The sequence below is a fragment of the Zootoca vivipara genome, chromosome 1 (genome assembly GCF_963506605.1).
Source record: "Zootoca vivipara chromosome 1, rZooViv1.1, whole genome shotgun sequence".
Lineage (NCBI taxonomy): Eukaryota > Metazoa > Chordata > Lepidosauria > Squamata > Lacertidae > Zootoca > Zootoca vivipara.
Genome location: NC_083276.1, coordinates 42,775,389 through 42,799,490, shown reverse-complemented (window position 1 = coordinate 42,799,490; position 24,102 = coordinate 42,775,389). Strand labels below are relative to the sequence as shown.

Sequence of the window (24,102 nt, the reverse complement as noted above, 5' to 3'; positions counted from 1 at the left end):
AGGTGGCGCTTACCTGACCTCCTGACAGGTAACTCATTGCTGCTTTCTAGGAGAGAGCAGGGTAAGGGTGTTCAGATTGACTTACCCTGTGTGTTTGCACCGCACTGACCTCCCCCAGTAAACAGCCGTGACTAACTTGCTGGGAAGCCAAGTAAGCACCTCTGCCCCACCCTGCCATCAACAACCTCTGGATGTGACAGAGGCTGTCAGTAATTCTATTAGAAAGGCTGCAGTTCTCTGCTCCCTTAACTGGAAGCAAGTCTCATTGAGCTCAGTTACAAATAATTAGTAGCCTGTTTGGATATAGGCATGTGCAGATATGCTTCAAGAGTGAAATTACACCTTGTGAAGGACACAGCTGCATCATTTGTGTTTGTTGCTAGAAATCCATGGATTCAACATCGGTTCTGTTAATGCCAAGATAATGTTTTTATCGTCTGGTAGGAATTTGTTTCTGGTCTCTTGGCCTTTTTACAATTTATGCTACATTGTCTTCAAAAATATATAATGAAAGTTTTTTTTAAAAAAAACCCCATGGATGTGTTGGTGGTTGGCAAGTGTCTTTCAGTGATGCATCTCTCAAGCGACACAATTTTATGCGTTTTCTGGGGAAAGGATGGAGCTGTCCTTGTCCAATGCTGATGAACCTAGCGCCTCTTTCATTCTTAGAAGTAGGCCACTCTTAGACAAGTGCAAAATGAAAATTGAAGAGTGAGGAGTTTGGGCAATAGCTACTATCTCACAGCTGAGGGAAGACCTGAGCAGGAATCTAAGGCCAAACTCCTCCTGCTGAGCCATTGTAAAGCACTGTAATGCTTTAATGAATGAAACCAGTATTCATTTGGCATTGTGTCTTTGTGGCAGGAACATGACACAAGCACTGCCAACGTGACGGTGCCCGTCTTCACTGGAGATGCGTTTCCCAAAGTCTTTCACAGGTCTGAAATAAAAACAGAGGTAAGAAAAGCAACTTCACATTTATCAGCCCCCTCTCCTCCTGTTTCTGCTTTGTTTAGCTTACCCTTTTAGTTCTGTGTATTATGCTTCATTATAATGCAATCTGCTGCTGATGGACTTTGTTGCGCAGCCAAAAAATGCTTTAAATAAATAGAGGAAGTGTGGGGGCTTCTAGGGCAGTGGTTCCCAACAGGTGGTCCGAGCTATGCCAGAGGGGTCCGCAAGATGCTATTAGAATAAAAAATATATTAAATATATTTCGTATGATAACAGATTTTTTGTTTTGGCCGCTTCCTGCATGAGCAGAGTCTAGCGCAGAGTCTGTTTTGCAAAGAGGCAGCACGCGCATTCTACTAACGCTCACCTCCCCAAGATGCTTTGCGCGCGTCGGCTTCATTTGTGCGCTACTGCGCAGGTACCCTGTCTTCTCCATTCCCCTCCCTCCTCCCTGGCGCGCGCTGCCTCTTTGCAAAACAGTAGTGTTTGTAAACAAAGCAAGCATTTTCTTCCATGTGTTTCATGAAAAACAAATATAGGAATCGGCTCGACATGCGGTCGGATTTCAGAGTGAAAGTTTTAAGTTTGGAACCTAATATTTCAGAAATAATGGACTCAAAGGACAGATTTAACTCATCTAATTAAGAACTGAAAATTAAAACTAACTGTATACTGATGGAGTACTCTGTTGTAACTGTAAAAAACGTATAAATATGAAATATAAAAAGACTCTTAATTTGGCTCTCACTTTTTAATTTTAGGATTAGGAATTAATGGGGGTCCTTGTCACAATAGCGGCTCGATGAGGGGTCCTCGAGAAAATTTTGTTGGGAACCCCTGTTCTAGGGCATTACATAGGAGACTTGGAAAGCTGGATGCAGTGAGTTACATTAAAAGCACACATGTTGGATTTTCAGTTGTGTGTGGTGAGTCTGCTAGATGGATGGGACATTGTTGGGCTTTGGTTGGATTTTGGGAGGCAATGGGGCAACCATGGGGCTTCCTCGAGGGGTCACCAGCTTGACCCCAAGTGTGGGACATGCCCTTGATTTGGGTTATGCCCTTGGTGGCAAGGTCGATGGTCTGGAAATAGAGCAGGTTTTTGTGGCTCCTGTTGTCATTGTCACACCACTTCCTGGTGAAGTTCAGGCTAACGGTACTGAACATGTTATTCCATATTTCAAAAGTTGATGAAGAAAGCCATTCTAAACTTTCGGATACCTGCCAGCAGTGAGTGGTGGATTCACATTAGTGAAGTGTAGGATTTCAGTGTGTTTTCAGTGGTTCCCTGCCCAGTTTTTACTACCATTGTCATTCATGAAAACTTAGCAGAGCCCTGAAATTGCCTGGGTTTCTTCCTAGTTCAGGGGAGTCTGAACTGCATTTTTGGCATGCTACAAAACGTTTTCTTTTTCTGGGGTTTCTGGGGTGTGGCCTTGTGTTTGCCTGCACCTCTGGCCTATTCACTTACATTTTTACTATGGGAGCTGCAGTCAGAATTGGCAGACACTCCCACCAGACTACTGATTGGAGCTCTAGGAGGCAACAGCTCAGAAAACAACGAAGAGAAGGGGAGAACATGCAAGAGTTTTGTCTCCTGGGAGACAGCATGGACTTGTAGCGTTGGAGCATCTGAAAAGCTTGTTACAGGGCATGCTGTTTTGTTTTTTTAAATAAAAAAAGCCAGTCTTTCTAGTGCATTGCAAAGTTTTCTATTGGAGTGTGCAACGTTGGTATTTGCCATTTTGAATATAGAAGGTGCTACTTTTTGTCTCTGTTTTTAAATATGCTGATGGGAGACATGGGCCGGGATCCAGAGAGTCTCTTCTGCATGCACAGACAGGCTTTTGCATGCTGAACCAGCTGTTTTGGCTCTTGTTGGAGGGAAGCAAATCTGCATCCACAGAAACTCTCCTGCCAGTTTCCACACAGTTCATGGTGTGCATATCGGTTGTGCAATCTTGGCTGTAGCAATATATCATTTTTCTTTCCATCACAGCTTCTTGGCTTAGTAGCATCAAGGTGGATATGCTTCATGCCGCTTTTTTTTCTTATCAATAGTCAGTAAGTCTTTGACAGTGCCTGAACTATGCAAATTTTAAAATCCATTAGTTAAGCATCATTCAAAATCTTGCCCTCTTAAGGTCCCAAAATCTTCAGAGATGGCTTTTCCAAGGCAGTGAAGTCTGTTTATCCTCAGAAATGCAAAGCGTTCAGATAAGCAGACTCTTGGATTAATCATGAAGGCAGAGTGGAACAAGCTAGCCAGAATCTACCTACAACCAGATACTTTCTTGCTTGCTGCATTTTGTCAAGAAATGTATCTATTTTTCTCTTCCTGGTGTTTAAACACTTAACAGCAAAGTAATATATTACATTGTATCTGGGAAAGAGTGAGGAAGGGCTGTGACACCCCCCCCCCAAAAAAACCCCCTGTCTAATCTGCAGTTTGCAGTTGAGGACACAATATAGAAATCCATGTTGAAGACAGCAGAAAATCTGGATAACACGTATTGACCCAATTGGAGTGGGTGGCACGGATGTTGATGAATGGTTGTTTTTTGGTTATATGAGAAAGACAGAGGAGTGCTTACTTGCTGTTTTGTCGTCTTGCAGGCAAAATCAGCAGCTGGAAAGAAAAGCATCTTTGCTCAGAAGATAGCTGCTAAGAGGGCAGCCGAAGTGGCTCAGATATCTTCTCCTACTGTTGAGGAAGCTGAGCAGACAAATGTAGGACCAGCAGCTCTAGATGCTGTCCTACCTCCTGAAGCCTTGGAGACCCAATTCCGCAGGGGTGAGGAAGGTAAATGTTGATACCCGTGGAGCAAGTATTCTCAGTTCCCGATGGCACGTGGAAGCCTTGAAGATGCTCATTGAATATTAGGATAGAGAAGCAAATAGCTCCTTAAAAGGTTGTGCTGGTGAGCCCAAGCATTGAGGCTGTGATCCTGTGCACAGTTACATTGGAGTAAGCACCATTGAACTCAGTGGGACTTAATGTCTGAGAATACATGCACCAGATTGTAAATCAACTCAGTGGAGTATGTTATCAGTTTAGGTTTGCTTATGAATACCACTCACAGTGCTCTTTGTTTCTAGATAAGCCTGCTGGTAGTGTACACAGTGAGCGGTCAAGTATTGTCACTGGGAAAGGTCTCGGAAGCCTGGGAGGAGAGCAAGAAGCCCAGAACATCCACAAGGAGAACCTGGAGAAGCTGCAGTCCATGTCTCAAGAGCAGATCTTGGAGGAGCAGAAACGACTGCTGGCTCAGCTAGGTACGAACAACTTGCTGACTTCTGTACACCTTATTCAGTGATTTGGATTAACCCCCCTCTGATTTTTAAGGATCAGGGCAGTTACCTTCAGTTTTGAAAGCACGAAACATAACATGAACTCTACACACAAGAACATTGTATTCAAAGCAGCAAAAGCCAACTTCAGACACTCTGAATCATTCCCAGGAGTCGCTCCCACGCTTGAAGATTTCCTGTTGGCATGCTTAGTTTATGCAGCCGACTTAGTAACAGGCACACAAACTGCAAAGCCTCTTTCACAGACCTCATGGGTCTGTTGAAGTTAGCTGCTTACATTAATCTTTTTGGACAGGATGCTTCTGAGACACAAATGTGATATCATGTCTTTAATTTGCAACCTGAAAAGCAGTCCTCTGTCTGAAGGCCAGGTGGGAGGGGACCTGATGGGGTTATGAGTGGGGATATTGTTTTTGCTTGTTACTGTGTTATGCATTTTTGTGTTTTTATATTGTCAACAACAATTATTATTAATAATAGCAACAATCAGTATTGACTCAAAGAATTGACACGTGCATCAAAGAGGAATATTAATGTTGACAGTATTTTGTCCCATTTCCGTGGTTATCAGATCCCAGTTTACTTGCGTTCTTAAAGTCACGACATGATGGTAAGGCAACTCGGGAAGGAGAAAGCAAAAAGCAGCCTGAGAGGCCAAGAAAGCTTTTGCATCCAGAAATGCAGCCTAGACCCCAGCATGAAGCAGAAGAAACTCTGAAAGCTCCTTTGTTACAGAAGCCAGTGATGGAAGAGGAGGAGGGCATGGAGGAGGCCCTGCAAACAGAAGCTGGTACAAGAATGGAGGATAACACAGGTAAGGAAAAGTTATGTGGTGTTGCAATGGATAAGCAAAATGGCCAAGTTTCCATATAATATATACGATCGTTTTTCCAGGGTTTTGATCATTGCTTCGATTCTAGAATATTCTCAAATCTGTTGTGCAAATGGAACAATTGCAGGACCGTAATTTTGCTGTTTTACCTGACCCAACCTCGGGGGTGGGGTGGGGTGGGGTGGGAAGACTTGCTACATGCAGTTTTCATATATTTGCTGGTGTTGCAATACTCTCTGGCAAGGGGAGGCAGAGATGAAAAGAATGTGGCAACCACAGATGCAGCTGCTGATAAGAGTAGTTTTGAATGGCACCTTCACTTTCACTTCTTGGCAGGCTGCCTGTGGTTTGGGAACAATCAATATGTTTGGGTTTTATATATATGTATATATTTGCTGCTGCTGATTCATTCACTGTGTGGCACTATATGGCAACATTACCTGCTCCTTGTGAACATATGCCCATTTCAGTGACTCCCCCTGCGCCCACAATCTCTCCCAGCTGCAGCCTCTTTCTGCTTCCACTCTGAGATGACCCTAAACCCATGTTTACTGCAAGGTGATTCTGGGCCTGGCTTTTCTATCTTGATTCCCAGAAGCGATGTGTTTGAAGTTAACAACGGAGCTGTCAAATTAGGTACCTGGGCAGAGGCTTTGTAGGGAAGAATCAGCGATTTCCCTATGTGTAAGTAAAGGATCTGATTTGTGAGATTGGAGAACAAGGATGAACAGTAGAAAGTTTGGGGACTGGAGAGAGAGGTTCACTGGCAATGAGTCCAGGAACCGCCACATCATTGGCCACTTGCTCTGCAGAAGTGAGTGAAGATAAGTCGGAACAGGTTTTAGCGCAGGCATCCCCAAACTGCGGCCCTCCAGGTGTTTTGGCCTACAACTCCCATTATCCCTAGCGAACAGGGCCAGTGGTCAGGGATGATGGGAATTGTAGTCCAAAACATCTGGAGGGCCGAAGTTTGGGGGTGCCTGTTTTAGCGGCTGCACCTGCAGAAGCTGCTAATGTAGCTCAGTCTCCATTGCAGCTTCTACAGCACTGCAGGGTTGGGTGAAGCCAGTGAGAAATTGTTGTGCCTTTGGGGAAGGAGATTGACTGCCAAGTGGAGTTACTCCTCCAAACTAGAACTTGCTGTGAACAAAAGGCCTTGGGTTGGAGGTGGAGGAAGCAGATTTCGATAGCTGCTTAAAGCTAGCTGGAATCTCTCCCAAGACAAATAAATCCTGTGAGGTTTAATAATCTTGTGTTTAGATTATATTCGTCCTCAGCGTGGATTACCTAGGCTTAAAAGGCACACAGCTTGAGGTATTGGTTGATTGGCAGGCTAGAGGGGCACCCACCTTCCATCCCCTTCAAATTGTAGGAACGGGGATAATATGTGCCTTGGAGGAAATACTCTACATTGTTTGTGGTGCCTCAAGATTGGAGTCAAATTCGTGAGGGGGACCTGTGGGCTTCTGCTGGAGCTTGTGTTCTGATGATGATATGGACACTGCAGGACCTATTTGGATCAATAATACCCTTTGTACTCTTGTCATATCTGCAGGCCAGTTTCTGTTTCCTGTACTTAAATGATCTTGCTAGTGGGTCCAGATTGAGTTACCTGCAGGCAGTTCTTGATAAAGGACAGCCAAAAGCAGTTGCTCATTGCCTCTGTTATCCCCAGACAATGAGGAAAGCATTAAAAATAAAGAGGGTGGGGCAGGGAGAGACAAGGTTCTGCCTCAAGGAGCTTACATCTTAATTTCCACAGTGATGGGAGGAAGAAATGGTAGAGAGAAAGCAGAGCAAGAAAGCCTAAACATGTTAATTCACTTAAGAGCACTCAGGGCTTCATTTCAGTTGCAAATGAGACCTTGAGGGGTCAGGCAGAATCTCCGAGGCCTTCATCTTGGTCAGTTTTGGGATCCTGTTCTTTAGCTCCTTGCCTCAGCATTTTGTTACAATAAAGCTCCCTCGAAGTGTATTCCAGAAGGGCTGCAGCTCAGTGACAGAGCAGGTGCTTTCAGACAGAAGGCCCTGAGTTCTCCAGGTAGGGTTGGGAGAGACCTCTGTCTGAAATCCTGGAGAGCCACTGCCTGCCATCATGGATGATAACTGAGCCAGGTGGGCCAACAGCTTTCTGTGCTTCCCTTAAGCGGCCAAACAAACCATGACCCATGAAGTCGATCCAAGAGGACAGTTAACCTCCTTGGTTTTACTGAGTTCTTGGGACTGCAGAAACACGGGTAAGGGCCCTAGCTCAGTGGTAGAGCAGCTGCTTTGAGTGCAGAAGGTCCCAGGTTCAATCCCTGACATCTCCTCGTAGGGCTGGTGGGAGAGAGCCCTGTCTGGCAGCTGATCAATTTCAATCAGTCAGTAGCACCTTAAAGACCAACTAAGTTTATATTTTGGTATGAGCTTTCGTGTGCATGCACACTTCTTCAGATACACACTGAAGAATCTGAAGAAGTGTGCATGCACACGAAAGCTCATACCAAAATATAAACTTAGTTGGTCTTTAAGGTGCTACTGAAGGAATTTTTTTATTTTGCTTCAACTCAGACCAACACGGCTACCTACCTGTAATTTCAATCAGTGCAAAGGATACAGAGCTGGATGGACCAGTGGTCTGTCTTGGTACTGTATAAGGTAGCTTTCTGGGTTGCCAGATACCTGGCAGCCCACGATACATGCCCAGTAGTGCCTGGCTCTGTGGGTCACAGTTTGTGCAGACCTGCTCTTTTGTAAGCTTTAATTTGAAACTTCTCTGCTTTTATTCTTTTTTCCATCCTGTTCCTTTTCTCCCGCCTTGTTGCACCCCTCTCTTCTTGAGTGTTTTACCTCTCCGCTGCCTCCCCCCCCCCAGCGCCCAGGCCCCAAACATGCGCTGCCTGTTTCCTTCTGTCTGATCCTTTGTTCTGCTATATTCTCTGGGTCTCCTTGCCTCGTGGAGCCTGCTTAATGAGATCTTTGAATCGCTCCTGGATTTGAGCGGTGTGGTTTGGTGCGATAAGGGTGGTGTTTACTGTTTTTCTTCTTGAGAGAGCAGCTTTAATGTGCAAGAGGAGGGAAGGGAGAAGAAGCGAGAGCAGGTGGATTAGCTGCTTCCACAAGAGCTGCTTCCCCTCCCCTGCCCACAATTTCTCTCCCCCCCCCCATTTTCATATGCTTTTCCTGCATTGGGTTTTAGTTTTTAGCAGGCTGGCCCTAGAACAATAGCTTGTAAGTGCACTGCTTGAAGAGAAATGTTGGGCATTTCCTCTGCACCAGGATTGGGGGCGGGGTGTGTGTGGATCCTTCGAGCCTTAAAAAATGTGGAGGTAGCAGCAGATTGATAGCAAAGGATTTATGAGATGGCATATCGGGAGAGGAGAAGCAAGATTGTGGAGGGAAGCAGAACCTGGTTCTGGGAGGGGAGGAAAAGGTGTGTCGAACCAAGGAAGGGCAACTATCCGTAGGGTGACTTAGTATATCGTTGGGAAGAGAGGAGCAATTATAAAAATCAATTGAGCTTTTCAAGCTGCCTGAGGTTATGCATGCAACACATTGTGCCCAGCAGGAGACTTATTATTAATTTTGCATTAGCACTTAGCATTGGAAAGCTGCCACTGTTGATGCCAAGGAGTAAATTCATCTTGAATAGACTTAGCAGCAGCCATGTTGCCAGAGGGAAGAAGGCAGCCTGGTGCTTGCAACGGGAAGAGAGCAATTAATTCAGAAGGGGAAACCCATTCTTAACAAGGTCAAAGATTTGGGCTTCCGATTCTCAAGGTCTCCTTCAGGTGCTTTCCGTAATAAGGGTCTGTTGATTTATTAAGTTTATATCCCATCCTTCCTCCGAAAGGGGTTCGAAATCCCCAGTGGACTTTCTTTGCTGCAATGGAAGCAGAGATTGCAGCTTGGGGGGCAGGATCAGAGCTCAGTGACAGGGCACATGCTTCACATTAGGGGCTGGGCGATGTTGGGTTTTCAACATGGCAGTGTAGTGCCAGCCCACCTTCCTGGGCAAAGTCCGCAAGGCGGTGCAAAACCACCCTATCTGCACCTTGTGGAGAGGGGCTGCTGGCGAGTGGCAGACCTGCCAGCATTATCAAAGAGCACCTACACCACTTGGGTGCCTTCCACCAGGAGGGTGGGCTCCGCCTTTCTGGGAGGAAAGGCACAGCACACACCCCAAGGCGGAGGCAGCCAGGTGGTAGCCAAGCAAGGCTGCAGGTCCGATCCCACTCCTATTTGAGTGCAAGCAGGAACGGGGTCAGGGCTCTCTCAGCTGGGAAGGGCAGGCTTCACACTTCCCAGCTGAGCAGCCCCAATCCTTTTAATGGAGCCACCATCCCACCGCTGGTTCCTGTGAGCTGGTGGCGGGTCGGAGCTTCATTAAAACTGCTTTGCTGAGGGGAGGGCAGCAGCACGTTCCTCAGCCCAAGCAGTTCAAAGAAGCAGAGGGAGGAGCAATACCGCTGAGTGAAGCTGTCATCATGGTCTCCTCCCAATACTGGTCCCTGAGCGATATATTGATATATTGCCCAGTGCTGCTTCACATGCAGACAACCCCAGGTTTCATTCCTTGCTGTCTGTCAGCTAAAAGGCTAGCAAGTGATTGAAAACACTTGAGAACTACAGCTGCTTAGAACAGACAGGTAACTGATGGGGTGGGTAAAAATGAGCCAAATTTTGGAGCTCAAATGACACACGCAGGAGCCAAGGCTTCTGATCTCCTTGTAGCTGCACTAGAAAAGGGGACAGGGAAGCTTGCAAGCCTGGGGTGATATCTGCACCCTTTTCCTCCCGAGGGCTAGTAACATTTTAGCCACACAGCAAATAGTGCAATAGGTTTATTGCACGTGCCCAAGGACCTCTGCTGTTGAGCAGGGTTTCAACCAGACTTCCTCTTGCACAAGTTCCACAGCACTCTATGCCATGCGTCCCAGAAGATGTAATGGTGCATGTGAGGGAGCCTGGCAAAAGCCTCTGTAATCTTCTCCAGTTAATGCATGTAGGAGGCATTTCTCTGCAATGCCTTCCTCCTACTCTGCTTCATGCTGTCATGGTGTCGAGTACCAGAGAGCCAGAACTTTAGCAGATGCAGTGATTTGGCTTGGTGGGGGCTGTGCTTGTAAAACAGTGAGCAGGGGAGAGCCAAGCTGCAGGAAATGGCACTATAGGCTGACTATATGTTGCACGCCCAATTCTGAAAAACAAAACATAAGCTTGGAAAGGTTCAGTGCACATTCACCATCCGGGCTGCCAGGTTGTGTTTCTCTAAAGGGGTTTATCATCAGTTCAACAATCTGCTGATAACCCTAGAATACATAACAGTCTTCCCCTACTGTTGACAAGATTGCAATGCTAGTGTCTGGTGGTACAGATTACTAATTTGATTCAGAGCATGGTTTAATCCGCCTTCTCCATTTAGTGATTAATGGAGAGGAAAAAACAAACACCAGAAGACTCTTCTGCTTCTTCCTGCTTCACACCCACCCCACGGGTGTGTTTGTTCTTCATTCCAGCATTTTCTTTAAAAAAACATAAAATGAATGTACCTTGAACTAAGTGTGGATTAGGTTGAAGTGAACAGGTGAATTGTTTTTCCAATCTGGGTAGTTAAGTCTGGAAATGGTCCTTTGCTTTTTGCTGTGTGTCGACATTGTGGAAATTATTTAGGCTCTTCTCTTTAAAATCAGCTAACGAGAGGCAACTCAAGATGAGAAAAAGAGAGAGGTAAAACAGCTAGGAATGAGGCAGTTTAAGGAAGCCATAGCCCTATGGAGGTTTTGAGTTTTTTGGGGGGTGAGGCCTTCACAATGTTTTGGGTTTGTGTAGATATTTCTTAGTGTGCCAGTGTGGTGTTAGTGGTTAAGAGCGGTAGACTCGTAATCTGGGGAACCGGGTTCGTGTCTCCGCTCCTCTACATGCAGCTGCTGGGTGACCTTGGGCTAGTCACACTTCTTTGAAGTCTCTCAGCCCCACCCACCTCACAGGGTGTCTGTTGTGGGGGAGGAGGGGAAAGGAGATTGTTAGCCTCTTCTTCTTCTAGTGCTATCCAACATTTTACTCATTTGCGGGGCTGACCACTGTTTCAGCATCCTTGCTATACATACCTTGGAGTAAGTCCCACTGAAGTCAGTGGGGCTTACTTCTAAGTAGACTTATGGCAAATTGCATTGTAATTTAGCACCTGGGCATGTGATGGAGCATTCCAACAGCTGTTTTACCTTGCTTATAGTCCAAAGATAAGCAATAGGTAATGGTTGAAAGTAAGCTCTTACTGTAATTTTACTAGAGCTTTGTTTAACTTGATTTGGATGCTTACTCCATTACTGATTGCCCCATTGTCCTAGAACAACATTCCAGAGTTAACTCAGTAGATTTATCTCAAGAGGTTGTCAAGGTGCTAATTGTTCCTTCCATTGCTGCCTAGTCTATAATGCTAAATAATTGATCTTCTTGATGTTCCAGCCATTAAAAAACTTATTGGCTATGCTCAGAGTCTCCTATTCAGTTTTTGCTGCAGAGCCAAGATGTATAATTAGTTGATTTTTTCCCCCTTTCAATTTCTCACTGGCTCTTTGTGAGGACCCAGAATTCTAAGCATTATCGCTAGAGAGACGGCAATAATGGAGCCCTCTGAACTTGCTTTTCAAGACTCTTACTTTCTCCCCTTAGTATCTTTATTTTGAGATCCTTTTCTTAGGGTTGTTGGAGTGCAGTTTAAATCATTAGCCTCATGTTATTCTGTGCTCTTGATTTTCTAATCTGATTGTATTCACTCCACGTCCAAGTTGATATTCAGCTCATCTTCATTTCATCTGCAAATTTTATTAACGGCGCCATCCACTTTCCTTCTCCATATCTAATAGAAGATTAAACTGTTGGTGGACCTTTGATGTTTATGTATCGATGATGAGTCAGTCTCTGAGCTTTCCCCCCTTCCCCTTGTAGTGTCATGAAAGCAGTATTTGATGCACTTCTTCAGAGCCACAAATGTTGACAATGAAAGTGATGTATGCTCTGCTTTCACGCTCAAGAATAACAATGTCCGCCTTTGCCTTTCCCAAAAGGTGATGACCTTCCAGTGAAGCCTCAGAAAGAGTGGCTCCACATGGACACAGTGGAGTTAGAGAAGCTGCAGTGGTTGAAGGACCTCCCTGAACCTCGGCAGAAGAAAACCAAAAAGGTCAGGAGAATAAAACACAGTCCCTTCTTTCTTGCTTTCAAATTATCTTCCCCCTAGAAAATTGGTAGATAACCTTTTTCAGCCTGAGGGCTGCTTTCCTTTATGGGAACCTTCGGGGGTGGGCAGGCTGCATCCCAGTAGGGGGGCAGAAGCAAAAGAGCAATGGGTGTGACTCTTGCCTTGGTAACAGTAGATTACATTCCAGCCATGAAAAAGCTGTTTCTCCACCCACACCCACCCACACCACTTTCCACCCTCCTTCCAGGCAAGCAAGAGGCATTATTTCAGTTCAAGGAGACATTCTAGCCAGGCAGAAGCTCTCAAGGAGGGTGTGGCCTGGGAGAGGCAATTTGGTCTACAGAGAATCCCAAAGGCCAGACAGCAGTGTTTGAAATCCCCCAGGAACCAGGTCCAGTTGTGACCATGTGAAGATATCTTGTCATCAGGTTTTGCAACTAACATCTCCACCATCTGGCTGGTGTACAGCTGCGGTTTCTGCTGCCCCCCCCCCAAAAAAACCCCATATCCCAGCATCAAAAGACACTGCTGTGTGGCAGCCGGCTGGCTGATCTGTGGAGATGTCTTGTCACTGTTTAATCCTGTATATTGTTTTATTTGATGTTTTAATGTGTTGGAAACTGTTCTGAGACATTTTTTCTTTAAAATATAAAGCGCTATAGAGATGATGATGATAATTTCCCTGTAAAAGAAAATGGCACCTAGACAGTCCATTGTAACATAGGTTTAAGGTGTCATTTGGTGATTATAGTTTATATCTCTTGAGTTTCTAACCCTACCAGACAGAGAGACCTGGAGGACCACATTTGGTCCCTAGGCCGGAGATCCCCTTCCTGGTTGGCAAAAAATGGTAAAACTTGGCTTGGGTAGTTAAGGGATTTAGATCCTACAAGTATGAGCAGCTAAATTGGTAGAATAGCTGAATGGCACAGTAGGCAATAAAGGTTATAATTTTATTTGTTTCTTTCTCTAATAGGCAATGCAGGCACGCTTCAATCTGAAGGGAGAACTTATTCCCCCAGATAAAGACCTGCCCACACATCTGGGCCTACATCACCACGGAGAGGAAGCAGAAGTAAGGGGAGAACACATGCTTGTGATCTCATGGCATGTTTAACTCTCTTTCCTGTCTTTCCTTAGGTAGTCCTGGGCTAGGTGGTCTGACCATTAATGATTCTCAGTTGATGGCATGTATAAAGTACTTTCCTGCTTTCAAAAATGGAAGAAGCAGATAATTAATTACTGTGAAATAAGATTGCTACTGGGAGCAAGATTTCTTTTTCTCATCACATACGAGGGTGGGAATTTCCCCTACCCTCCTCTTGAGTACCAGGAACTTATTGAACTGTAGATCCCAGACTATTGGATAGTGTAGTGTAGCTTTCCAATTAATGTTTCTCCTGGGAAGGCCCAGTCTTCGGTGTTTTGCTTAGAGCAGGCATCCCCAAACTGTGGCCCTCCAGATGTATTGGACTACAATTCCCATCTTCCCTGACCACTGGTCCTGTTAGCTAGGGTTCATGGGAGTTGTAGGCCAAAACATCTGGAGGGCCACAGTTTGGAGATGCCTGGCTTAGAGCCTAATGGAGCATTATAAAAGAAGGGTGACTCCTACTGTAACCTCCATCAGGTTGGAATATTTCCCCATCCTTTCTTTGTAGCATTTGATGTGTCTTGCATGCTCGACTCCTCTGAAGCTTAGCACAGGCACCTTAGCAAAGGCATGTATTGCACTATTACCTGGATTGTGCAGTGGGATTGGCAGAGGACAGTCCTATTGACTCCCTTGCTTCTTTCAGAGTCTGTTCAGGTGAAAGGATGATGTCTCTTCAGTAGTTTGTAACTTAACAATAGATACCCTAATGTCTGGATGTTTTATTTTTATGCTAGAGGGCTGGCTACTCTCTGCAAGAGCTCTTCCACTTGTCTCGCAGCCAGGTCATTCAGCAAAGGACTCTGGCTTTGCAGGTGCTTGGTCACATTGTCCAGAAGGTGAGTTAACCTTCGTAGGGGTGACAAGAGAGAAAAGGGGTGGCCAGGTTTCTTCTGATGGCGCATAAACCATCTCCACATACCAAATCACCAATGTGCTTTCTGGTTTCTGATCTTGTTCACCTTTTAATTGGCCCTAGGGAATCTCTAAATTAAGACAGTTTGGTGACACCCAAGTACATTCACAAGGTTTGATCTGAAGTGGTCGTTTTTGCAAAGTTGAAGAATGACCACGGTGCACCAACAGAAAGCTCCATGCTGTGACAGTTCTTATTAGATGGGTCATTGATCAAAACAGTCTTCCCCAGCCTGACACCTCCAGATGTTGCTTTAAGACTGTCCACTAGCTGTGTTGCCTGGACCTGATGGAAGTTGGAGTTTAGCAGCAAAGCTTGAGGGAGTCAGCCTGGGGAAGGCCATATTAAAACATTTTTGAAGGTTCCTACCTCATTAATGAGTAAATAAAACTATTTGGTGGCTCTTTTAAGCCACTGAACTGCTTTGAAAGAATGTTGCTGACTAGACTGAAATCTTACTAGTTGTCTTCTAATGCTGTTATCATGTTATTATCTAACCTGAAAGGTTCAAGTGATGTTCTTTTGCACGTTTACCCGGGAACAAGCGCCACTAAAACCTAGTGTGGATTGTTTCTGAATAAACATGCATAGGAATTTGTTAAGGGAAATAAAAGGCAACTAGCAGTTTAATTCACTAGCTACTGCCAAATCCGCTAATGGTGAACTTAGTTTCAGAAAAATCTGCTGCATTGTATTAATTTGTGGTTTAGTTGAATACGTTGGCTATTGGGAACAGCCAAATTAGGCTCTTAAGTGCTTTAAAGCAATGAGAAAAGGTTATGAAATCTGGCAGAAATTGGCCATAATTGTATATTGATATAAGCCAGAATCCACAGGTCTTGGCTGGCTTAGTCCCCATTGGTAGACCATCATTGTTTGTGGCATGCACAGAGTGATGGATGGGTGGGAGTGGAAGGGTCTGATTTCATTACAGTATTGTGCTTTGGAAACATTCGCAAGGCCTGCAAAGCACAGGGCAAACGTCAGAGACAAGAGACACCTTGGCAGAGTTCCAAGGGGATAACATTCCTCCTTGATGCCAGAGATGCAGCTGCCCATAGTATTTGGTGGTCTCATATGTGGAGCCCTAAGGAGAAACTCAGTTGCCTTATAGCTGTGTGCATTTCCCCAAAGGATAAGAATGCAAAAGATACCAATCTTCATCATAAAAAAAGAAAATGTCATGATTTGAAGTGAGAAGTGGAAGGGATTTGCTTCCATCAGTTTCCAGTCTAAGGACTTCCAGGAAAGTGTCCCTGTGCAACATTGGTGGCTGCCTTCTAAAAACAACTTCTCTCTCTCTCTCTCTTTTTAACCTGACTTTGTTTTTGTGGTGTGTGTTTTCAGGCCAAGGCAGGGGAGTTTGCCTCCTCGCTGAAAGGAAGCGTCCTGCGGGTGCTGCTTGATGCTGGTTTCCTCTTTTTGCTCCGCTTCTCCTTGGATGACCCAGTGGATAATGTCGTTGCAGCCACTGTCCACGCCCTCCATGCGCTTCTTGTCTCTCCAGATGATGAGGTGTCGTATCTGTAGAACCCAAGAATCCACGTAAAATAGTTTTGCATGTTGGTATCAGTAGGGATAGATCTCTGTGTTCCTTGGTCCAAAATGGGCGTCTGCCCCCTTCAACTCAGTGGTGGGGCAGCTGCTTTGCATGCAGAAGGTCCCAGGTTCAATCTCCAGGCAGGGCTGGGAGTGGCTCTGCATGATTTCAGAAAAGAGTGTTTACTCTTTTCTGAAATCATGCAGAGCCACTCCCAAATGTGGCCACATCTCCTTGTAGTGTGGCGTACCACTGGGGGATGGCGCCAGAGACAGAAAGTGGGTAGAGCAATTGCTGTGACTCTTAGCTTTGTGTCAGCAGGCCACATTCCAGCGATCCACACATTTTTCTCCAGCCTTGCCATCCAGGCAAGCAAGGGGTGTTATCATAGTAGAAGGACACATTCCAGACAGGCAAAAAGCATTTAAGGAGAGTATGGTACAGGACTGATGAGGAGTAAGACCTAGGGGCTGAGTTCCAAGGGCCAGAAAGAGAGGCATGGAGAGCCACATTTGGCCCCTGAGCCTGAGACTCCCATCCTCTGGTGAGAGACACTACTGAGTTAGATGAACCAGTGTCCAGACTCTGCAAGAGGCAGCTTCCTCCTTGTGCGTTAAATGGATCCTTTGCGTTTTCTGTTTATGGAAGAAGCCCTTCTGTTTGCAGAAGAACAATTCTGGGTCCATGCCTTTAGAACTTATTATGAATATTTGTTTTTTATAGTTTATTATTATATTCATGTCTTACCTTTAATCCAAGAAGCTGAAGGTGGTTCACACACTTCTCTCCTCTTCATTTTATCCTCGCAGCCGCCCTGTGAGGTAGGTTAGGCTGAGGGGCAGTGACTGGCTAAGTGGGGATTCGAACTCTGGTTTCTCAAGTCTCAGTGCTGCCTCTCACACCATCTATTCCAGTACTGCCTCTGGGAGGGCTCTTTCCAAGCCTTGCTATCAAAGACGTCTAGAATTGGACTTGAGAGCATCCTCTCCTGCTTCTTTTTTGACAGCTGTTCAGCAAGAACGAGCTTCTTGTTTTTCACTTCCTTCCAGGAGTATCTGGACAAGACATTTTCGTGGTACCAGGGTATGACTGTCTACCCTTTTATCCCGAACGAAGGTGAAGAGGAGATGGAGGAAGAAGATGAGAATGAGGAACAAGCTCCAACTCAGAAGGCACCTGGGAAAAGACCAAAGGATGAAAACAAACCAGATCCAGAAGTGGCACAATATGATGCCGTAAAGGTAAAACTTCTAGTCACTTCCAGAATATTGTCAATAAAGCAGTATCTGTGTAAAAAAACACAGAAAACATACACAATCTGTTACTGATTCATAGGCTGATGTGGAAGTTTGCTGAGCCATAATTGGGGCTTTTGTATTAGACTTACAAAACCTTCCTTTTGTCACCATCGCTGTTTATTATTATCTCCAAGGGACTGCTAAAGACCAAGATTCTTCAGCGCCTGAGATACATTCTGGAAGTAATGCGACCTGTGCCTTTGGTAGTCCTGGAGAGTCTAGACATCCTAACGCGCATTGCAAGGCACTCTACTGAAGCATGCAGTCGGGTAGGTACCTGTGTGTGTGTTCTCTGAGTCAGAGAAGATGCCAGTTGAGGTGGAAGAATAGAGATCATATAGGAATATTTCAGATTCCTGTGATATACTTGGCCAGATGGTTAACTTTTTTACATTGCTGCACTGACAAATAAGCGGCTTTGTGCCGCTCTTAAATATTCTCTCTTAAATGTCTGTTTTGCAGATTCTGGATTGCCCTCGCCTGGTTGAGATGGTCATCAGAGAATTCCTCCCCACCCAGTGGAATCCAAGAGTAGCTGAACCTGGGCAGTTGCTCACAAGCCTGCATGGAGTTCCATGTGCCACTGCCATGAAGCTAATGAGAGTCTTGGCATCTGGAGGGAGGAATGCAGCTGCCAGGCTGGTAAGGGCCTCTCCACTTAAGCTATTTAAACAGGGGGGCAGAAGTTCAAAAGATGGTTGAGACAAAAAGAAGAAGCCTGGTTATTCAGTTTCCCCAGAGATGGCTGACCGGTCTGTTGGCATTCTCTATGGACACACACACACACCGATTTTTGGCACAATGGAAACAAATCATGTGCTTGAAATAAGTAATGCTTAGAATTCAGATTTCCTAAAGAACTTTTATGTGGAGGTAAGGTAGGGGAAGGAGTAAGAAGTACTTTGGTTGCAGAGAGCAAGGGGAAAGTGGATGAAGGACAGGCGCTGAGATGGGAAGGTTCAACGGCAAGGAAGTGCAATGGGAAGTAAGAAGAAAAGGAGTGCTCATTTTTAACGCTGCTTCCATTGGTTTCCATGAAACTTTAAGAAGGGGTAGAAGCAGTGGCAGGAGGTGGGGTGGTGGGGTAGTGCCGCTCACCTGACCTTGTTCCGTTGTGATCACTGCTGCTTACTGAAATGCAGAGGTGGCAGGACAAGGTGGTGGCAAGGTTGGGTGTGGTGCAAATGCAATGGCAGAGCCAGTCTGGTGTGTGTGCACTGTGCCAGCCTTCCCACCTCCTCTCCTCTCCTCTCCTCTCTCTTCCTCTACTTCCCAGTAAGTAGCAGCAATAGGACTAACTGGAGGTCATGTGGCTGCCACTGCCACACCAAGCCATATGCTGTTGGACATGAGACCGGCTGAGTCACTCCCAACAATCCATCTTGCCCAGCATGCTTCCCATAGCAGCCAACCAGTTGCATCCAGAAAGTCCACAAGTAAGGATGCTAGCAGCTGGTGTTCCATGGTTCAATGCATGTGATTGTGGATTTAACCATCATGGTGTCACCAGCCATTGACAGTACTATCCCTCATGGACTTGCCCGATCCCATTTTAAAGCCCTCTAATCCAGTGGCTATCATTAGGTGTTCCTCCTTGAATGTCTGTATGGGTTACTCTCCCGTAAGGTCCTGCATCTTACTCTGCTGTCTGCTTATCATTCACAGCTTAATAAGTTCGAACTGAAGAGTCGGCTGGGTCGCTTCGTAGCTGAAGATCCCAAAGACCTTCCCCTGAGAATAGAGGAAGCCATAAGGATGAACACTGAAGCTTTCCGCTTGTGGGCTGTGGCCACCGGCTACGGTCAGGCCTGTGATCTCTTTGGGTGTGTTTTCAGAATGTTTTCAGGCGCATCTTCTGGGGTTTCTCCCCACCTGCCAAAAAAGAAAAACCCTTGCCCAGCTGCAACTTCTGCTCACCATCAGGGATGTCAGCTAACAGCTTGGATGTGAATCTGGTGGTGTCAAAGAATCCCTTGGCATTCATAAAAGCCATAGAGCTATAGTGGTTGATCTGCCGTTCCCTTCTCCACCTGCTTATTGCAGTTTTTCTTTTGCAGTAGGCAGGAGAGGAAGGGGCTTGTATAAACTGCAGCAGCAACTTGGCAGGAGAGAGGTATGCCTCTCCCACGTCATAAAGAACATAGAAGGCCAGACCTGAGAAGATCAGTAGGGTTTATTTGCCCCTATTAATCTCTAAACCAGGATGGATAACAAGCGGGGGGAAACCACCCATCCACACAGTTACCAGGGAAGTCAGTTTGACAAGAATCTAGGAAGCAAATAATGACTGTCTCTGAAATGGTCGCTTAGCCTCCTTTTCTGCAACATCCCCTGAATAAAGGAGGTTGGAATTGAAGTGAGGTATCTGTGGACTCAGTCACTGGACTTGTTAGCGAGGTCCGTATCTGAGGCTTGCAGATCTGAGGCCACTCATTAGCAGGGAGAGGTGTTGATGCCTCTGGGCCAGCAGAAGATCCAGCTTCTCCAGACGGGTTTTCACAAACCAGAATGGGTCCACTTTGTAATGGTTATGTATGCCCAAATGCTAGTTTTGTATCGGTGAGTGACACTAGGTGCAGCTGATCATTGCCACAAGGACTGATCCCTAAACAGCTGTGTTCAAACCAGCAAGCAAAATAAATTGGTCATGAGTGATGCTCTTTTCTGCAAAGTTGCCTTGTTTTTCGTCTTCAAATTCTGGCATATTTCTACCTGCCATGGCCATGTAAGATGCTAGTTCTCTTATCTTTACTGAGAAAGATGTTAACAATGTAAGTAAGGTTGAAATGATGTCTTTCGGTTGCATAGGAAAATCCTCGTTTCTATTCGAGCTTTAACTTTCCCTGCTTTTTTAAAAAATGAACTTTTGGTTCATTTTATCAAACGTTTTGAGAAGCAGGAAGCATTTTCTCTGCAGAATATGAGTCAGTCACAAAGTCTTATCATGGGATTTTGGGATTCTGTTGGAAGTAAAGAAATTATTTCTAACAATGAGTCAATGTCCTGTGATCATCCCCCCCCCACCTCATACATTTTCTCAAATTTACAGGGATCTCTATCCTGTGCTAATGAAGACGGTCCCATCCCTGGCTCAATTGGCTGGCAGTTTTCAGGAGAACAACTCTCTAGTTGAACTTTCTGTCCAGCGAGCTACAGCCGTGGTGACTCTGCTTACTCAAGTAACACAGACAGCCGGCTGCAGGGCAGAACTGCAAGCCCAGCTTAGCAGGTATCACCACCTTCTCTTGCCAGTCCTTGTGTGTGTGTGTGTGTTCCTAAAAAGGCACGTTCTGCAGTAGCAACATGAGTTTTCATCACTCAGTGGAGTGCTTTTTCTTATTCGTATTCTTATCTATTTACTTGTAAAGGTTTTCATTTGAATTTTTAAACCAGATGTCAAGGCAGATTACAATATAAGAAACTGTATGCAAGTAATAACACTTAAAGGAGATAAGAAATAGCAGATATAATGCTCTAAACTAAAATGTGAGGGAGATGATGAATTAACAACTTTGTAACCTAAGTTACATGGGATGCGGGTGGCGCTGTGGGTTAAACCACAGAGCCTAGGGCTTGCCGATCAGGAGGTCGGCGGTTCGAATCCCCGCGACGGGGTGAACTCCCGTTGCTCGGACCCAGCTCCTGCCCACCTAGCAGTTCGAAAGCACGTCAATGTGCAAGTAGATAAATAGGTACCACTACAGCGGGAAGGTAAATGGTGTTTCCGTGTGCTGCTCTGGTTCACCAGAAGTGGCTTTGTCATGCTGGCCACATGACCTGGAAGCTGTATGCTGGCTCCCTCAGCCAATAACGTGAGATGAGTGCCGCAACCCCAGAGTTGGTCACGACTGGACCTAATGGTCAGGGGTCCCTTTACCGTTACCTTTTAACGTAAGTTACAACCACACCAAAGGTCCATCTAGTACAGCATCTCAAGCAAAAGCCTATGGGAAACTCACAAGTAAGACACAAGGGTATTGGCCCTCACCTGCTGTTCCCTAGATGCCAGTCATGGCTTCTGTTAGGATCCTGAAATGCCCTCTTTTTTGTCCAGTGCCCTTTTTTATAATTTAAATTAATTTTTTCCAGATTACATTTCAAAATATTCATTTAGACAACTTTGAATCAATGATTTCCCTGCTTCTCTTTCCTTGGTTCATTTTGCATACCACACATTCCTGCATATTTTACATGAACTAAACCATTCGGTAACCCATTATTACATCCATCAAAACATTGTTTAATTTATCTTAGTGCTACCAGCATTTTTAAATGAACACAATTTTCACCCATATATTCAGGAAACATTTTCCAGTCTTCTTTAAATGTATGTTCTTCTTGTTCTCTTATTCTATATGTTAAATCTACAAGCTGTGCATATTCCATCAGTTTAAGTTGCCATTCTTCTTTGCTTGGGACCTCGCTCGTTTTCCGTTTGGGGGCTAGCAAAACACGGGCCGCAGTAGTAGCATACATAAACAATCTTTTTTGACACCTGGGAATTTCCCTCTGAATTGTCCCCAACAGAAAGGACTCTGGGTTTTTTTTTGGGGGGGGGGGAGGTACTTTAAAACATTTTTTTCCAATTCATTATACATTGTTTCCCAATACTTTTACCCTTTTACAAGTCCACTTTTTGTCCAGTGCTCTGATTGCCAGAGCACCGGACTGGAAAGTGCTCCCCTCCTGACATCCTGATTTGGGGGACAAAAATATTGGGCAGTGTGGAAGTGGTATACAGCCATCATGACTAGCAGCCAATGATTTTAAAAAGCCTGTCCCAAAAAGAACGGCCTTCACAGAGCAGTGGAAGGCCATCAAACGCTCATACAGCTGCCTTTCTTTTGTCGTGGGACCTTGCATGCAGGGTTCCCATCAGACTCCAATTCATGCATTGAGCAGACTCAGTTCGGTGTAGCTTCAGCGAGGTTGCTGCATTATCTGCTTGAAAACCATCCCCTGCCTGTATGTGTGGATGCTTTTGCTCCACATAATTGCCTCCGTACTGTGGGCTGCTACATTCCGGCAATGCAAAAGTCAGAGGTAAACTTGCCCGTACCCGGCAAGCAAGAGGCATTATCCCAGATCAAAGACATGACATTCCACCCAGGAAGAAGCATTTGCAAAGCCACAAGATAAACCACCCACAATATCAGGTTCTGTCAAAAGTGTAACTGAGTGAGGGAATGGGTTTGTGAGCACAACCTTATTATTTGCCTTTACAGTGGTACCTCGGGTTACAGACGCTTCAGGTTACAAATGCTTCAGGTTACAAACTCCGCTAACCCAGAAATAGTACCCCGGGTTAAGAACTTTGCTACAGGATGAGAAGAGAAATCATGCTCCGGTGGCGCAGTGGCAGCAGGAGGCCCCATTAGCTAAAGTGGTGCTTCAGGTTAAGAACAGTTTCAGGTTAAGAACGGACCTCCGGAACGAATTAAGTTCTTAACCAGAGGTACCACTGTATTCTTGTTTTTAGAGGAGTTTCATTTTGAACGAGAGCTGTGGCACTCCTGCTTCTAAGAACCGAGGGTGCCATCACATGTCGGCTTTCTGCAATGCCCAAATAAATAACACTTGGCACTAAACGTAGGGTTTGTTGAAATTCTGCCGTTAAGTGCTTCCTTACAAAGAGAAACTAGCAGTTAGTGAATTGGCTCTCTGTGAAATATAGGTGAATCAATTTCTCTGGTTTTTCTTGCAAATGGGCCGTGCAGAATTCTCATCACTTGTTTCGGGAAAGTGGCACTTGAAGTGAAGGGCAGGAAAGGATTTAAAATGATGGGGGGGGGGAGCCAGTTACCTGCAAAATGATGGGGTGGGTGGGGAAGAGAACAGGCTATTGTTTGCAAAGCAGCTTTCCTAAATTATATCATATGCAGCCTGACATAGCCACATGCTTGTGGTTCTCTTGTGGGATTATTATAGGCTTTTAAAACATGAGATGGCTGTTGAATATGTACAAATAAATAAATCCCGGGGACTTTTATGAGAAGCAAAGTGAATATAATTTACCCATTCTTTTGCGTACAAAAATGAGTGAACACCACCACCATTGTTGGAAAGTCATTTTCGGGGTTTAAAAGTGAAAAATATGGATGTTTTAAATTTTTTGTACTTAGGAGCTCTCTCTATGTCCTGCTTGACATGGGCACTTTAAAAGCAGAATACAGGCAGAGAGAGTCTAGGAGTAGGCTTCATTTACCGGAGGCTGTTTGTCTTTGGAAAACTTTTGAGAGAGCACAACACATAACCAAACATGATGGAAGCTTCCTGGAGACAAAAATTGCTGTTCTGTGGCTGAAAGTGGTGTTGAAGTTTCTGTCCTTTTCATAACAGCTGTCTGTGCACGACTGGTGGTGGTGAGAATTGTGACAAAGCTTCTCTGGCTTTCCATAGTTGTGAGGAAGGTATTTATTAGGGTGGTGATGATACCTCATTAAAATCTGATCACTTTGGCAAGTAAGGTTGTGACCGTCAATGTTCTTTCAGCCTAGCAGTCTTGTCAGATTAATTGCCCTTCAAAGAGGAGTTCTAGTCTTCCCTGTGTGTGTCCTGCTTTAGTCCCCTGCTTTTGTGTCTTTCTTTCTTCCTTTTCCCTCTTTTTAGGATGAGTGGGAGGAAATAATTAGGCTTTGTTGAAGAGCAGTTGATTGCGGTATTCCCTAGGAATCCACTGCTGAGTCCAGCAAAGCCTGGGGTTTGTTCGTGCTGTTGAAGTGGAGGTTGACAGGGAATTTGATTGAGAAGATAATCATTTGGGTGGGTGTAAATAAATACCTGGCTCAGTGAAAGAGGTTGCTCTGATGAGAGTGAGTGACAGGGGTGGGAGCACTTTGAAGGAAAGCATATGGGGACTGATAGGCTGCAGGGGCAAACCAAGGGAAAAAACACTTTGCTAGAGGCGTAAT

The 24,102-nt window shown here is 45.2% G+C and overlaps 1 protein-coding gene across 1 annotated transcript in view; it reads left to right on the top strand.

The window, feature by feature from the left end:
- RPAP1 (RNA polymerase II associated protein 1) overlaps positions 1 to 24,102 on the top strand; it is a 49,484-nt gene that overhangs the window by 8,711 nt on the left and 16,671 nt on the right. The window contains exons 4-16 of the mRNA XM_035111753.2: positions 865 to 957; positions 3,571 to 3,757; positions 4,054 to 4,230; positions 4,838 to 5,080; positions 12,151 to 12,266; positions 13,261 to 13,359; positions 14,175 to 14,276; positions 15,701 to 15,868; positions 16,943 to 17,134; positions 17,326 to 17,460; positions 17,654 to 17,833; positions 18,857 to 19,014; positions 20,241 to 20,420. Coding sequence (XP_034967644.2) covers positions 865 to 957; positions 3,571 to 3,757; positions 4,054 to 4,230; positions 4,838 to 5,080; positions 12,151 to 12,266; positions 13,261 to 13,359; positions 14,175 to 14,276; positions 15,701 to 15,868; positions 16,943 to 17,134; positions 17,326 to 17,460; positions 17,654 to 17,833; positions 18,857 to 19,014; positions 20,241 to 20,420 — 2,030 coding nt within the window. The remainder of the gene's footprint in view (positions 1 to 864; positions 958 to 3,570; positions 3,758 to 4,053; positions 4,231 to 4,837; positions 5,081 to 12,150; positions 12,267 to 13,260; positions 13,360 to 14,174; positions 14,277 to 15,700; positions 15,869 to 16,942; positions 17,135 to 17,325; positions 17,461 to 17,653; positions 17,834 to 18,856; positions 19,015 to 20,240; positions 20,421 to 24,102) is intronic.